The following is an 18,178-nucleotide window of genomic DNA, read 5'->3' as shown; positions in this document are numbered from 1 at the left end:
AGACTAGACTCCCTATCCAAGAACTAAATTGTAGAACCAAGCTATGAGAGACAGCAAAGTAAACTGCTGTAATATTACACCATAATATGTTAGAGACAATAAATTCTTGATTATGACAATCCAGTGTCATTTGCTAGTGAAAGGAAGGACCTGAATTTTGGATTTTATACCAAATTGTATTTTTCTATATATGGTCAGAGAAAAGATTAGCAGATTGTATAAGGCGTGATAGGAAAGAAATAATGTGCTTACTGATAGCAAAATACATCTACTCGATATAAAACTCCAGTGAAACCAGTCCTAGGATATGCTGTGGTAGAACTTTCAATCAGATTCTAGGAGAATACAAACATTGTGGAAGACCTGCATATATAAATCACTAGGAAAGTGAGTTGGATGTCTCACCTGCCCTACATAAAATTATTAAAACACTTGAGACAATACAAATACTGACTATTTAGAAATACCTGACTATGGAGTCAAAGGCAAGAAGTGATCATTTTTGTTTTAGCCAAGTATGTTAGTCTTGCCTTTCCCAAAAGAAACTCTGTAAACAAACAAGTGGAATTAATATACAGCTGCAGTGCATGGACAATGAAAGATAATTCATAAATAGGAGTATTATATAAAATGGTCTCACTGTGATCATAAAGACATGATATTCATTAAATAAATGTAAATAAAATAGGCACTTATATTTATGATGTCTACTTCAGGGCACACTTGTAATTTGTTGAATTCTACACATCTCTGATTTGACAAATGTGTGGCTGCTCTAATTGTCACTAATAGAGATTAGTAGGTACTAAGGAGACACTTTTAACTGCAATGCAAATAAAAAACAGACAAGCACAGTTTTAATAATAGCTCAGGTGACAGTGTTCTTGTATAAAAGATGTATGGATTTTCTCACATGTAGGATAGTAGAACCTAAACCCACATAACACCATTCTAGTTATCATGATATTGTGCATATGAAATAAATAATTATCAGTATTTTAGGTTGGAGATATTTTGATACCTTTTACCAGACAATCATCTAGATGTTTTAAACCATTGCTTCCTTGTTTTCCAAACATAAGCAATCTGAATATATAGACCTATCCAATATGTCTTCTGAAAAATACTTCACCTTTGTCATACACAAATGCTTTCACTTCTCCACACATCAAACACTTAAAGAATACATAGTGCCCTTCAACTACATCACCATTCCTCATGCTTCTCTCAGCCAGCAGGAAGAAATGCTTTCTGAGTATTTCAAGCATCACCAATGCTGAATATGCATTTATTTTGCTTCAGGAAGTGGCAAAACTGGGCTACTTTACAGCAACAGCCATTCATTATTTTTATTTATTTATCTAACACTTTGTTGACCAGGTTCGTCCCATTAGGCCAATGGCTTCTTTTCAGGGAGTTCTGGAGTGGTACACATACACTGGCAAACTTCTGCTACTTTTTCTGATAAGTGCCATGGGTCTTTTATATCCCCCTGTGCTTCCAATACCTCAAGCAGACGGGCTCTCAGTTTAAAGCCTCATCTGCAGTGTCAATACTGGAAAATTAATCCAGCTACTAAATGTGAGAATAAAACCCAGACCCTTCTGATCTTCCACCACCAAAGGTGAGTGTGTTACCAGATGAGGTACAGAGCCTTCTTGTTATGAAGCTTGCCCTGTGACTTATGTATTCCATGTCTAGGTGTTTCAAAAGAAAAGACCACATGTAAAAATAGGGAGACTGGCTGATTTGTTTTACTCTGGAAATCAGTACTCTAGCTGTTCTAATACCAAGAAATAGGGATTTTCATACGTGACACCATCAGCATAAACTGCAAGTACACCTTGCAAGAAGAGATACATGTTAAGTATAACATGTCATAAAAATATTTGCATGTCATAAGATTAGGTAACAAGCAAAACACTTTATTTCTCCTACTCATCTGCTGACATACGATGCCAGTCTGGCAGAAACACTAAATTATATAATGTGAAAATATAACCATTTCCTTTCTGTTATGAATGTTACATATTACTGAAATGAACTATGAAGGTGATAGAAGAAAATGCAAGCAATTAATTTGAATCTAACATTTTATTGTTGATTATGTACACAGATTTGTACTAGGGATTTTCTGTTTAGGAATTTTTCACGTACATGCTACTGCATGCTACAATAAACCAAATGTACATGCTTGTTGAAGGAAAAAGACTGAAGACCAGCAGACTATAATAATTTAAAGCATTAATAAATATGCCTTTATATTCACTACCTCTTGAACTTTATGTTACCAGGACTGGAGCCACTGTAGCAGTGAAGGACAACAATGGCAGCTTTGTGTCCACACTTTCCCTTACACTATGGGCGGTAAGTCATTGTGCACTGTTACTAAATACTGCAATATAATGACAGATGTTTATAATACACAATGGTACAATAAATATGTATATGTGACATATACTGTTCTGAAACAAGTGTCAGTCTTTGAACTGACTCTGATTCAAAAATACACCTCTGAATTTTATTTATTCATTTTGAAATTTAATTTAATTTCATTGTTCATTTTAAAGATAGCTGTAGATAGAAAGTTACCTAATGTGTTCTTGGTTTTATGATGACATTCTCTACAATACTTTGGTCCCTGTATGTTTAGTAATTTATTTTATTCTGTTAAGAGGATAACATCACACTTGGTCAAAAAATCTTTCACAGCATGTGGTAAAAAAATCTTTCACAGCATGTGGTAAAAATGATATTTCAATAAATGCACAGTACGCTGCAGAATGTGCAAGTAGCTGCTAAAGCAAATTGAGTAATGCATGCATGTGTGTGTGTGTGTGTGTGTGTGTGTGTGTGTGTGTGTGTGTGTGTGTGTGTGCATATGTTTTTGCATATATTAACTGAGCCAGGATAGACTGATGTATGTTTTATTATAGCCAAAGTGGAAGCAGCTGAATGAATGTCTGAGATGTAATGAGTCTGGGAAAAATGCGCCTAAAATTGGGAGCCAAATTCTCACTTGTAAAAAAAATCTAGATAAATTTAAGAATTTGCTGCATCTAAAACAAAAGTCACTTTACTTTGTCAGCAAATGGTGGATAAGAAAAGAAGCACATTGCATTTCTTATAAGTAGTGACATGATGGCCTAAGAAGCTAACGGTAAGGAATAATTCTTATCACTGCCCTTATTAGTAAATGGCAAGAAGGACCCGTAAAAAAGGTCAGACATTAGAATTTTTTTTTTCTTCTGATGACACATAGTGCACTGTGGGGAAAAAGAAAACTTAGCCAGAAAACAAAAATTACATCAGTACTCCCACATCATTTATTCGGTGTGAGTGATGCAAGCAGTAATGCCCGACAGTGTGTGTGGAAGAGCATTATTTCCATAATAACATTAATGCACTTATAGTTTCATAGTAGTTTCATAGTATAGTACTAGGCTATCTGCCCTAGGGCATTTATAAGCCTAGCCAAAGTGTATGTGGCTTTCGCCACCCCATGTAATGATACAAAAGTGTACAAATTAAATTTAGTTTACTGTGCCTCTGTCTAGTAATGACACAGAGATGACCCCCGGGATAAACCTACGATCACCCATCCATTCGTCAAGATTTCTCTTGAAGAGAGTCAGTGAGGGGCTCTGCCTAACATGGACTGGGATCCTGTTCCAGAGTGCGGGAAGCCTCTGGGTTATGAATCTGTCCCTCCAGCATGTCCTATTCATATTTGTGCTGAGGTTTAGATCTTTAGCTCTCATGGCTCGGATGGATTTGGATTTTTTGAGGTGGAGCATGTCCATTAATTCTGAATTGGACATGGCCTTGTACGTCAGCACAGATCACCTCTGAGCAGGCGGTATGCTACTGAATAGAGCTGGAGCTTTTTTAGTCTGGCAGCATATGACATATGTTGGAGACCCTTGATCCTCTTGGTAAGGTTCTTTTGGGGTCTCTCCAGCTGCTGCAGGTGCCGGGTGAGGTACATACCAAATGGGGCATTGTACTCAATCATAGGCCTGATAAGGGAGGAATATAAGGGTACAATGACATCCTTTGATCTGGATGTGAATCCCTTCATGATAAGGTGGGCAAGGTAGAAGGTCTTTCTAACCACTTTGGTGATGTGGGTGTCAAATGAGAGGTCACTGTCAACTTGGGTCCCCAGGTCTCTGATTACTTTTTCCATACTTAATGGATTACCACCTATGTGGCAATTTGTGGGAACTTTGTCTTTTCCAAAGGGGATGACTATACATTTTTTGGCATTTAGTTTAAGGCCATGACTCTGGCAGCAGTCGTCTGTTTCTGTGAGGCCCTTCTGAAGGATGCATGTGTCAGCTGGTATATCGACTATGGCGCCTAGTTTGCAGTCATCTGCGAACTTTGTCAGCCACAACCCCCCTATGTTTGCCTAGAGAATAGGCTATCTGATAATGTGATTTGTATTTATTTTTATATAGAGAGTTATATATATATATATATATATATATATATAAATTATATATATATATATATATATATATATATATGCATACACACACACATATATTATATTTTTATGCAAAATAGTTCCTCAGCCTAGTGTTTTAAATTATTAAGTAGTGTATGTAAATACTTCTTTCTTCTTTCAATAGTAATTACATACACTACTTAATAATTTAAAACACTTGGCTGAGGAACTATTTTGCATAAAAATATAATATATGTGTGTGTGTGTGTGTGTGTGTATACATATATATATATATATATATATATATATATATATATATATAAAAAACACTATATATAAAAATAAATACAAATCACATTATCAGATAGCCTATTCTCTAAGTGCATTAATGTTATTATGGAAATAATGCTCTTCCACACACACACACACTGTCGGGCATTACTGCTTGCATCACTCACAGCGAATACACACACATATACGTCCTGCACTTAACATTCACTTTTTGAGTGAAACGTTAATATATGTCAACTTGTGAGCAAATAAACATAAAAAAATGCAAGGCAAAGCAAACTTCCCCTTTAATATCCCTTGTTTTCCTGCATTGTACTGTTCATCCATTTATTATTCTAGTAAATCACTATGTATTAAAGTCAACAATATTGCCAGCAATTTAGAGTTTCAGCAACTCTTATTTTAGAAATTATCTGTTTTAATGTACTGCCTGTTGCAGTCAATGATGTGTGTGCATGGGGGAGTCTCTCCCTAATCCTCTCCCTCTCATATACATATGCAAATGCTCACAGAAACACATTTACACACACACACACACACACACACACACACACACACACACACACACACACTTTCATACTTTTATTCTTTATTTTACTATATAATTTTAATTTTATGATGGCTAAACAGCAGAATTCTGTTTAGAGATCATAAATATGACAGCTGTTTAGTTTTTAAATGTCTGAGCTTCACCGTAGCTTGATATGCAGCTGTGAAGTAGTGGACTAATTTTTCAGTGGGCATTACCAGTATGTTAACACCCTGCTGGAGAACATTTGTTTTCCACTCAGGACGGTAATATAGAAGTCGCCCATTCTTTAGACAAATTAATCCCTACTTATTCAAATATAGAGTCATTATATAAGTGTGGAAATCAAAATAAGATAAAAGAATAACTGTTTAGTTTCTGATCACATTACTCCTTTACAGTACATCTTTTCATGTGTCTGTTTTTTCAATGCTGCTTGAGGCATGCTCTGAGCATGACAAGTTCTATTCTTGAGACAAAAGTAGCTGTAATATAGTAAAATACACATGCAATTTAAATTTCTTTTGACATGTCTTATATTACTGAAAAGTCATGCTCTGTATTACCTGAGCTACAGGTTTAAAAATGGTTAACATCACTTCTCAAAAAAATTGCACACCCTTCTCTGGATGCCTACAGTTAATCTAAAATATTTTAATTTCCTTTGTCCAGGTCCCCTTCAATAAAACACATCACACCAAAATGGCATTTAATGACCTTTATTAACATCCAACAACATAACTTTATTGAATCATTTCAAAATGTTAATCACAACATGAACATTCTTGTAACAGCAACATGTAACATCCTTGTAACCATATGCCAGGGCAGCATGTCCCCACTCACCTTGCCTAAGTCAGTAGCGACCACACCACTCCTCATTTATTCTTACTAATCAAAGTAGCATCCTACCACTCACTCTTATCCCCTATATTCCTTGCATCAACAACCAACACCATGAGGGGGACCAAAAGAGGGACAAGCCTGCCTCTCTTCTCCACCTAAACACCAACCTCAATAACCACACTATCCAAAATGACCCAAACAGAAAGGGAGGGAGGGCAGGTAGCAAGATCACATGTAAATCTGATTCTATTTCTCAGTTATGATTACATAAAACCCCCTAAGTCCCATCCTACACTTACCTCACTTCCTCTACATTTCCCATATTAAATTAACCCTTCCCATCCATGGATCTACTTAACCTTCTGAGCCTTAACATCCTTCTTCAAATCAAAACCCCGCACCCCCATTTAACTCCCCCCTAATGCGTAAACACTGAAGATGTCCCTAGACAAATTGGTTTGTTCAAAAACCTCATTTGTCCCTGTCCCCTTCAATGAAACACATCACACCAAAATTGCATTTGCCGACCCTTATTAACTTCCAACAACATAACTATAGTGCATCATTTCAAAATGTTAATCACAACATGAGCAGTCTTTTATTAGGAACATGTAACATCCTTGTAACCATATGCCAGGACATCTATCCCCACTCATCCTGCCTGAATAAGCAGCATTCTCGCCACCGCTCACTTATTCTTACTAAGCAAAGCAGCACCCTACTGCTCACTCACATCCCCCATACTCCTTGTATAAACACCCAACACCAAGAGGGGGAATAGAAGAGGGACAAGCCTGCCCCTATGATCTACCTACCAGCTTGACCCCAGGCTGTTCCCCCTCACTTAATGAAGAACTTTCACTAAACCCTCTAAAATAAATTCAAAATGTACATTAAACAAATTGAAACCACAAACATTCAGGTGCATTCCATCGTTTCTAAACTAAAAAACATCTCCCTGTCAAAGCCCTTATGTTCTATCATGTGCATACCCAAAGCAACCAACTTCCATGCCAACCAAAAATTAATAAACCACTGTGCCTGCTCCATAAAACTAGCAGCACTCCTCCAACATAAGTGTGGTGCTGCCTCAGACCGTACAATGCACATACCCAGATATAACCTCTTCAATTTAACTAAATCCTCCCTTATCCTATAAATCAACTGCTTCTTAGGAATTATTCCCAAGTCGTTACTAGCCAAATATACCACCAATACTCAAGGAAGCCCCATCTATGACTGTATAAATGCAAACTCCTCTATAAGCTGATTCCACCAAAGGCTTCTAATACTATGCCACCTGAATCTCCACCCAAAATGGAATAAAACCATGTAACCAAATGTGCACTGTCACAGAAAAAAAAACATGACACCTCCCCCAATTAGTGATCATAACAGTTCTGACACCCTGAATGCTCCAAAATGCATCCATAAACACAAGGTTACCCACAAAACATAATACACTGAATCACCAACCACTAAAGCTAAACCTTTCAATAAAACTTTAATAACCTGCCTTGTCAAAGGCCAACACATATCCATATTCATACCAGCCACTTTACCCCATCCTCTCAACATACACACAACCATCCAGGACTTAATAAAATCCTGCAACCCAACCACCTGTGCAAATATAATAATTGCTGCCAGGTCCACCTTGACTGATTCTGTTGCCTTTCCTTGCACCCAAGCCCTGGCTAAATATTGCAATAATAGTTCTTTTCACTAAAATTCCTCCTCCTACTCAGACAATTGTCAAATAAATGCATCAAAATCATATAATGCCTTACCATATGCTTTGCTGATAGACACTGCCCAAGACTGCTGCACAAACCATCTAGTTAATTCATGATTTGGCAACACCCTCAGTTCAGCTACTACCTCCTGAAAAACAGAAAGTGAGACAAACTGTCATTCTTAGCTCCCACCACATGCATAGCAGTGAATGCAAATCCATCACTAAACCCTGCAAAACTAACGTATGTAATAATAGCAAAAGCAATTCAGACTTCACTGTCTTCACCTGTAAACATGCACCACTGCAATATTGTCTGAATGAAAAATAACTCTCTTCCCCATTAACTGCACCTACCCAACCACCAACACTGCCCAAACTGGCATTACCTCCAAAAAGCTACATCCTTCTTCCATCGATGCTTCCAATATGCAGACCACTGAGCTGCACACCATTTACCACAAAAAGAACTGCAAGTCCCTTTGACCATCCCAATCTGACTGCCAAAAGAATACCCCATTAAATTGCTCCAAGGAAGACTAGCAAAGTGCTGAACCAGTCCATGTCAACTGACTAGCTCTTATCCAATGATGTTTGCTTCTCCTTTTTAACAAAAGACCATGGACCTACAAAACCTGGGTGAATTGTCTGACGTGCAAAATTCAGAAGCCTTAAAAACTCCAAACCTACACCCCCATTTAACTCCACCAACCCTAAACACTGAAAATGTCCCTGGACAAATTGGTTTGTTCCCAAACCTCATCTATTATAGTTCTGCAGTTGCAATTTGAAGTTGCATTGCCATGTATATATCTGAGATATTAATACACATTGCCTTCTCTTGTATTTGTTAAAGCATGATAATCCTTTTAAGTGAATATGAATTGTCCTAACTGTATATTTTCATTAGGAATTATCTCATTCATCCAGAATCGTATAGCATGAGTAATTCAGTAACTGATACGAGAATGAACACTGTGACATGAAGTTGTATTAATTAAGCACCTACCTCTTAGCTGATACAATTTTAGAACAGTGTTATAATTTATGATCAGAGGTATATTTTCGTCAGACAGTTACTTAATATTAAATAAATCCACACAAACATTCATTACACTTAAGCATATATGATCTAGTGCCTGAAAACCACCTACAAAAAAAAAAAAAGCAACAACCTACTTTTTTGACACTCTGCTATTATTTTCAACTGCCAATGACATAACTTTAAACGCTTAGAGTTTGAGAGGTATGCTTAAGAACAACCAGTGAGATTCTGAGATATTCATTTCTGTATTTTGTTACATTTTATTCTGCAGGACAGAAACTACACTGTTCCATTGCCTATTCCAAAAAGTGGACTTTATCTGAAGACCAAAATCTATGTTGATGTAAAAGCTACAAATTTGACTGACAAGTAAGTGACATTCTTGTTACCTTTGATATTGTTTTCTGCTGTAGTCATAAATGTCACTGTACAGTCTATGCAGAAAATGTTCACGCTTTCCTAAAAGCACAGTATTGATTTAGAACATACGAAAAAGTATAAAATTCTGATAAATTGTTTAACAAAATATGACATTGCTATGACTCCAAAGTAGAGCGATATACCTAATTTAGCAAATGGTAGTTCAAACATTTTACTGTTCCTTTTAAGTGAGATAGTACATATGAAGGCTTCATCAGCTATTAAGTTCCTTGTGATGAAATTAAAAAGCCATCTTCATTTGTTGTAGCTTTTGAAAATACCTGCAATCCAGATGTTCTGAGATAATAACTTCTTGTCTTAGTAATACCCTACAGTAAACAGAACTTTTCCCATGTGCAAAATAATTATGTAGTCTGCCTGAAACAGGCCTGGTTATCCAAACAAATCCTCTCTCTTTAGGTACTTTCCAGTATTCCACAAATGGATATCCATACTTTTTCTGCTGGTTTCTTTTGCATATATTTTTCGATGGTTTGTCTTAAAGTTAACAGAAGCAGCCACAGAATTTGTATTCCTTCTCTTCAAAGCTGAGTGGTCAGTCGTTAAAACCTCTGAGAACACATATAAATAAAGACTTTTTGTTCTTCATTTAGGCACCCCCAGTTCCTAGATAACCTCTCATCACATCCTTTTGAGAATCTCTCTGAAAAATAAATAGCATTTAAAACATGCTAAGAAACATAGAACCACTTCAGATTGAAAAATGCTACTTCTTCATCAGTAACCCAAGAAAACTAGTACATAAATGGTCACAGAAATGTAATGGCTGGTCTTAATAAGCATTCTCTTGTCCAAATGAGACAGTGTACATTGTCACAATAAGACAACTTGTCCAAAATATAATTAAAAAATCAATTTAATCCAAATAGAATTCATAATTTTAAACACTTTCGTGCATACATGTAATTTTAAATGGACTTCATCAGAACAGTCAAATCAGTTCATTTTCTTGCATATAAAGGGTGGATATTTTATGATGCAAACTAACAAACCCCCTATCTTCTTAAAAGATACAAGTGTATATTCTAAAGAAAACATAAGGTAACCCTAATGTTTCATATAAGATTAATATAAAATAATAATAATTTATCAAATACTCCTATTTACAAACCAGGCTATATACTGTTTATCTTAAATATTAAGTATGCTAAGAAACAAGTTATGTGCTCAAAACAGATAATCCTTAAGCAATCCTTAGACCTTTCGTAATGTAGCACCTATCAAGTCCCTTTCCTAATGTTCCTACATTCTCACTGCAGTTCCCAAACCTTTGGAATGCAATCCATATAACTTGTTCCCATGCATTTACTATGAAAGGTAACATGATAGCTCCCTATGATAGCCTATACTTGGTCTCTGTCTTAATCCTTATTCAGTCATTCCACTAGTTCATATGCAGTCCCCATACTAGTCATTATGCTAATCTATATAGAGTCCTTATATTAATCCTCATACTGGAACTTTGAGAATTACACCCATCTCCTTTCTAATTTGTGCTGCCATCTAACTTGAAGATTTCAGCCTTGAACTTCATTAAAGAATATGTTACTACTGTGTCTGGCAATGGAATTCAGGCACTCAGTCACCATCATCCGCAGAGCAGGACAATATTTCAAATGAGTCGTTAATTTTTTAGATGCCATATATATTCTGAGACCCAATCTTTCTTCCTGTATCACACTACAAGTCATTCTCCTAATAATAACTTCTCATGGCCATGCCATTTTACCTCCTTCTCTTTCATATTATTACTTTCTGCACATGAATATCAAATTCACAATGCCTTTTCTCATTCTAAAGCTCCTTTATGTGTTTTTTTTTTACCAAGTTGGTTACTCTAATACATACACTTTATGGGCTAAATCTCACTTTCTCTAGAGTACAGTATTTTAGATGCAAATATTAAAAAGTTATTTTTTTTTAGATATAAAAAAAAGCTCTAACATAATTCAAAGATGTTTTAATTTAAGAAATGTTCAATTTTTAAACCAGGTAAAAAAAGTATCTGCCTAACTCTTCCAAATACAGGAAAACTGGTGAGAATTAAATTGAGGATCAACATGTAAATCCCATTCAGTTGTCACACCAGATATCAGTATTTACAATAAATTACATCAGGTTTTAATCCCCTCATGTTTGGTAACATAATTATTATCCAGATTAAAATTGTTATCCCCATCTAGAGATATCTTTCCATCGTAATACTGTCATCTGAGTTTATCATCAATCCAGTATCTGTTCTAACCAACCACTCAAAAGCTCATGGCCTGATACTATGGAAATAGCTAATTTTTATTTGTGTCCCTAAGTCCTTTTCATCAAATTAGTAATTTAACTACAGGCATGGCCTACAGATGTTCTCTCATAAGAACTATTGGAAGTTGCATTGTGGCTAGTCTAATATCAAATATTCTTCTGTCAGTTAGTGTGGCTTGTAGCTTGACCATAGAACTGAATCTTCTCTGCCTGACTTCACTGAGCATGAGCATAGTAAACTAAATTATGCAGAAGTTATAGGCTCATTTTTTATGATCTCTCTGAAAACTTCAATACCTATTCTCACTCCATCTAGCATTCTTATCTAATATGACATAGACCTGAACCAAAAAAGTGACTGATTTGTAAGCTATCCAACTGAACCCATACAATCTGCCTACCAGAATGAATCTGTATCTCCTGACAAGCCCATCTATGCTGGGATTCCTCAAGGATTTATTTTGGAACCTCCAATTTTCAATATCTTTTTTCATAATGTGTGCTAGTGATCCCGCCTAATGAGTTTTAATCTAATATGCAGACATATCAGGTATACTGTCCATCACCTGCAGATGTTCTACTCTCAAATGCTAGTTAACCCAACGCTTTGCTATTTACTAGCACCAGTAACCAGTACTGTCATTAGTCTTCCTGTGATTCTTCACCTAACATTACACTTGGTAGTCATATTGAAGTGATTGATGACAATAAATATTGGATTCTATATTACGTTATTGAATACTAATGTATTCGGAAATGTAACAGTCGATGTGTAAATGTCGAAGACGTAAAACATCAAACATTTCAATGGAGATCTCAGTACACTGAGGAAATGGTAGTTTTCCATTGTCTGCACTCTATGGCAATCTCGGAGGTGGTATATTTAAGTAGCGGGGGATGTGGGGGGTGCAGGTGGGCTTGCCCCCTGCTTACAGCTTTTAAATGGTTTGCTTGGGTGGGTTTTATATTTTTTGTAAATGTTCAAAGTTTTATGACTTCGCCATTTATGGGTCGACTATAACTTAATTTAGACCCTAAATATTGTGGGTCACTACTCACTTAAACCAAAAATTTGACTTGAAATAGCTGCAAATTAACTCAAAGGTTAATCAAAAACCTGTGGTACTCCACAAACCCACAACATACCACAACCAGCAGGTGATATAAGTGATGTAAGTGTTTATTCCACCTGCTCCAGTCTCCTGCCCAGTTTCCTATATACTTACCTGTTACCAAATTTCAACCTCCCAGCTATGTAAACTGTAACAGAATTATAAAAGACATTCTATATCATCATTCCTTATAAAGTCCATCTGTGTCTTAAAATGAAAGCAGTCTAGTGGTCACAACTCAGCCATCACATTCCTGTCATGCAACACAGATTGGCTCATTCTGTCCTACATATTCTAAGAAGATGCTTAGCTCATTTTGTATCAGGTTGGGGGGTGGTCTCTATATCCAAATAGCATGACACATCAAGGAATTATTATATGAATGCCACAACTACATCAGCTGTATCTATAATAAAGAAATAAACAAAAAATCCTACTGTATTGCATTTTCCACTTCTAGAATATATTTTCCATGCATTTTCCACCTCTAGCATGTATTTTGTGTAACTGTAGTTTGAACCTGTCATTTTACATAGCATTATAATATTGTCATGTAAAATATGTTTAATACAAATAGGAATATAGGCAATTTGTTTGAATCATAGCACAACAGAGCTAGTAGTTCTCCCAACCTCAACAAACCTGCCTAGAAATTCTTGAAGATGTCCTTATTTTGTCTGCATAAGAATCATGATTTTAACTGTAGCATTCTTGTGACAAAACCATAGCTTACTCCTCATGCTCTTAAAGTCTTGGGTTTTAAGAATCCTTGCTAAATATTATTATTGACTGTACTTTGTTTCTTAAATATTTGGGTTTTGAAAATCCTGGCTAAAACTCTCTGATGGTGCTTTGTTTCAACCACGCAATGTTATGTGTTTGATTGTAGACAGACCCCTAAGGGATGAAATCTTCCAATTTTTCTTCAGCTTCAGTGACTTTTCTTCCTTGAAGGCAACCTTTGTGGATCTCCATGATAATTCTTAAATATATGTGGCCATACTTGTATTTCACACTAGGCATTATCAAACTGATACTTCTCCCATTTCATCTAAAACCCTGCCATATCATACACACCTTCCTTCTGTTAATGTCATTATACGTGAGCATCTCACTGTGGACTCTCCAAACAAACTGTTTCCAGTGGTGTATTTTGGATAAGGTTGTGTTAATTTTTATAGTTTCAAAACATCTGGAACATCAACTGTCATAAATGTGGCCTAATCCTTCAAGACATAATCCAAAACTTAGTGTCTATTCATCCAAGATTGACTCAGATTGTAAGGGCTTTCTATCAGAAATGTGTACCCTCCAATATCCTTTACTGATCCTTTACCATGAAAGTGCATTTTAACACGATAAGTGATTATTCCATCAGACTGTGTTCTTGGAGCAGCATGTTACATATCCTGTAAAGTAAAGATGCACATTGTAGAATTACATTTGTACAATGTGTGATAGAAGAAACATGCCAAACAGGACAAAATTCTACTTATTTCATGTCTTGCATGCCTCATGTCAGCTAGTATCACGGTGCATTCTGAAAAATAATTTTCAAAAGTAAAGTTAGAAAAACAGCAAAATTATATATTAAATAAAACACATTTCTATAGCTTGGAGAAAGAAATGGCATTAAAATACTAAAGTAAGTAATAAATCAGTATTAATATAATAGTATATATAAAAATTAAAATAGAAATTCATATCAAAGTTAAAATAAACATAAAAAAAAATTCCCAAAATCACAAAAAACAGCATTTTGTAATTTAAAAATGTTTATGGAATTGAAGCATATTGTGTATCATGCATATTCTGTTTTCAAGATCAAATTCTAAATGAGCAATAGTCTAAGGAAAATTAAAATGAAAAATATTAGTATTTTGTAATATGTGGGATTAAGTAATTAATTAATTTCAAATCAACAGTGTTTTTCGTGTCAGCTTTACCATGCTTAGGACAACACACAGTTAAGGAATAGTTTAGCCTTAAGAAAGGCTATAACAAGGATGACTATTATCAAATGAATTCTAGAACAAAAAGCAAACATCATTTACGAGAGCTAACGGGATGAATATATGCATTCATTAAAAAAACAACCAGGTATTACTATGGAGGGAATTTAGATTATTCTGAAAGAAATAGAATAAATAGAAGTCAAATAACAGTATTTTAGAAGACTGACATGTTAAAATAATCTAATACCTTAACCGGACTACTAAATGATTAAGGATGTAACACAGTTTCTGCTAAGAATAATGACTACTAGTATTTTCCTATCTTTTTTTTTTCTAGCATTTAGACTTGTTCAATACATACCTAGTTCAGAAATAATTTAGCTAATTTGGTACCAACCTCTGTATAAAAATGTGTATGTTTTCATTTGTATTTATTCTGATATGCTGATTCTTTTGCTATTTTATTTATACAGGTTTAACGTTATTCTAGACCGCTGTTATGCTTCCGTATCTGCTTTTCCAACAAACTCCACTTATTATGATCTTTTTGTTGGGTAAGTACAAGCATGTATCATAGCATCACTTGAGTGCATTTGCCAACCTTAAAATCAAACTGCCATTGTGGCAAAATGATTGGAAGGTGCTGTGAAACACAATCTATATGGTCTTCTATTGCTGCAAAAAAGTTCCATGTAGATGTAAAACATTTAAATGTGCAAACATTTCATTTAAAGGTTTGGTATGTGCAATTTTAATTACCAAGATCGCCACAAACTAAACAACAGTAAGGATATCACTTGAATTTTCAGAGTGGCTTTCTTATCTGTTTTCCAATCATAAATTGACATGTATTGTTTTTGTATGTGAATAAACTTTAATGAGGGCCTAAGTTTTACATTGTTTACTGTTTCTAAACTGCTTTTCATATATGAAAGCAAATGAAAAATGAAAAGTGAGTATATTGGGAGACTTTACCAGTAGTAGCAAGTTTGTCACACCACTCTTTAGGAGATGGGAAATTCCATGGAATATGATCATATTGTCATGTAGAAGCAGTTTGAAATTGACTGAGCATACTTTAGAACTTTTGTAGGCATTAACAAGGAGGGTTCTGCTTGTATGATGACTGGTCTTCCACCACAGTATCTTCGGGGTCTTAAAGAATTAAGCTGATTTTACTTTAAGAAATGAGTACTTCTTTGTATACATTTAGAATGACATAAAAGCCTACCAGTGCTCTGTGCTCTATGACTCCTTAATTGTGGACCATGCTTTATTACCTTGTTTCATAAGGTGAGGTGAGAGATTTCGGGGGAAAGCCAATGTCTGAAACATTTAGTTGTGAGTGGAATAAAAGTGCCTTGTAAAGGTAAATGTATGTAAAAAAAGAATTTAGGGTATCACTGAAATTATTTTTGAGAAACATGTAATACGAACTGACTGCATTTTAAGAATTACATACTAAAAATAACTAACTCACTTCACTGACTGACTTCACATTAAGCATGTAATGTTTATCTGATATGTAGTCCTCTATTGTGTGTCACAAGTATATTTAAAAATTTTAATCCCTATTTCAGATGTAACAAGGACCCACAGACTGTGATTTTAAATAACGGAGATAAACAATATGCAAGATTTGGCTTTGAGGCCTTCAGATTTGTTGAACAAAAGAACTTGACTGTATGCACGTTTTACTTACACTGCATCACACGGCTCTGTGAGAAGAGTGCATGTCCTAATTTCATACCAGTAAGTACAATCTATTCACAATACAGATGCAGAAATGTTTACCAAAATGCTAAAAAACTTTTTCTGTTCTGAAATTCTAGCACTGAAAATGACAGTCAAAATGGTTTACTGTAACATTACTAATTGTTAGTTTCCAGCTGTCTTATGTCGATGTTTTATTTTAACCTAATATTAACATCTGCCTCTGAGTAAAACATTCAGAATTTAATATTGCAAATTTTTTGTACAGAATCAGAACTAAAAACAGAGGACTCCAAGATGGAATTATGTCAGATGACAAAGATTCTCAGAAAAAACTGGGACAGTGCAGCAGTGAGAGCAGCTGTTGCACGAAATTCACAGAAAAATAGTAAACTGAAACTTGTTTCTTAGAGAAGGCAGTAGACAAAACATTCATCCACAGTACTGTAAACATTACCCATGAATCAATGTCTCTGAAAGCACAGACAATTTTGGTGGTCTAAAGGGGGAGCAGAAGAAACATGAAGCAGTGTTAATAAGAAAATAGACACTCAAATACTAAATGTACATAAAAGAGAGAGAGAGAGAAGTATGGGATATGGCAGAAGCTTTCTCACACTTTAAATGGCAACTGTACCCTTCACTGTAGGTAACTTTATTCCAGAACTATTTTTGACCTTATAATATAATGTAGATTTTCTTTAGTGGTCATAAAACTGTTAGCTCCTTTCATATTCTTTATTACACATTCTCCATGATACATATCCTGACATATTTTTTTCATATTCCAATCATAGTTCTCAACCCTCCATTTCCAAAATGAGGAACACTACCTGTCTTAATGTGGAACAAATTGCCAAAATGTGGAGTACTTGCTAACAACTTTACCTAGGAAGGTCACAGGATGGTCAAAATGAGCAGTTTTTTAGTTCTAAAAAGTTCTTTTGATGCATTAATATGATTAATTTCTCTTTGTCATGGATCTCAGCTAGAACAATTCCTAATAATGAATATATTGCAGACACCATCAGTTTGGAACTTTGAGGAACGTGAATTTTTTAAGACCCCAAATGAGGAGCATTCCTCGTAATGAGTTGCACTTGAGAGGTATGTCTTCAATCTCACAGTGTTTCAGAAAGGCATTTGTAGCAGCTTGCTTATTCCCCATTTATCAGTGGTAGTCACTACACAAAATTTTACACCCTGAGTTTGCCACTAAAGCACTATAACACATACATAATCATTAAAGTAAAACTTTTCAAAAGGGGAGTTTGAGAAATGTTTATATTAAGAGCACAATTGATTTATGCTACAGCAAACTACTACAAGCTCTCACTTTGACAAAAGGTGTTGCTTTTATCCATATAATGGTAGAAAATTAAGGGCAATATGAAACAATGAAAATAGCTCTCGTCTGCTCTAGCGGCTCTTTGAACTGGCAGTCTGGCAACCTTCAGTAATAGATGAGTGCAACAAATTGATAGACAGACTTCAAAAGAGTATACAAATGATCTTGATATCGTCTGGAACCTACAAATTTCAAAACTTTGTAAACCTTGTAATTTATCAAATTTATACAGAAGATTTAGTTACATCATGAAAGTTTTTTTTTCTAACTAACAAGCATGAATTGAAGATTTAATTAGTTAGTTAGACTATGTTAAAGCCCTTTTCCATATGGACTTTTTCAAACTCAGCCTGAGACTGTGTGGTTAAGTGACTTGTTTGAGTGACACAGCAGACAAATGGAGAGTGAGAGAATCAAACCACTGACCACGGGAAGCAAACAAATTGTTCAGAAA

General features: G+C 35.2%; 1 protein-coding gene across 1 annotated transcript in view; it reads left to right on the top strand.

The window, feature by feature from the left end:
* Positions 1 to 18,178, top strand: part of LOC122801618 (zona pellucida-like domain-containing protein 1) — a 112,087-nt gene that overhangs the window by 64,947 nt on the left and 28,962 nt on the right. Inside the window, exons 5-8 of the mRNA XM_044071097.1 lie at positions 2,295 to 2,367; positions 9,171 to 9,268; positions 15,137 to 15,217; positions 16,244 to 16,415. Coding sequence (XP_043927032.1) covers positions 2,295 to 2,367; positions 9,171 to 9,268; positions 15,137 to 15,217; positions 16,244 to 16,415 — 424 coding nt within the window. The remainder of the gene's footprint in view (positions 1 to 2,294; positions 2,368 to 9,170; positions 9,269 to 15,136; positions 15,218 to 16,243; positions 16,416 to 18,178) is intronic.

The sequence above is a fragment of the Protopterus annectens genome, chromosome 5.part0, assembly GCF_019279795.1.
Source record: "Protopterus annectens isolate FY-2018-M chromosome 5.part0, PAN1.0, whole genome shotgun sequence".
Classification (NCBI taxonomy): Eukaryota; Metazoa; Chordata; order Ceratodontiformes; family Protopteridae; genus Protopterus; species Protopterus annectens.
Note: the sequence above shows the minus strand (reverse complement) of the source record. Positions and strands in the feature narration are given on the sequence as shown.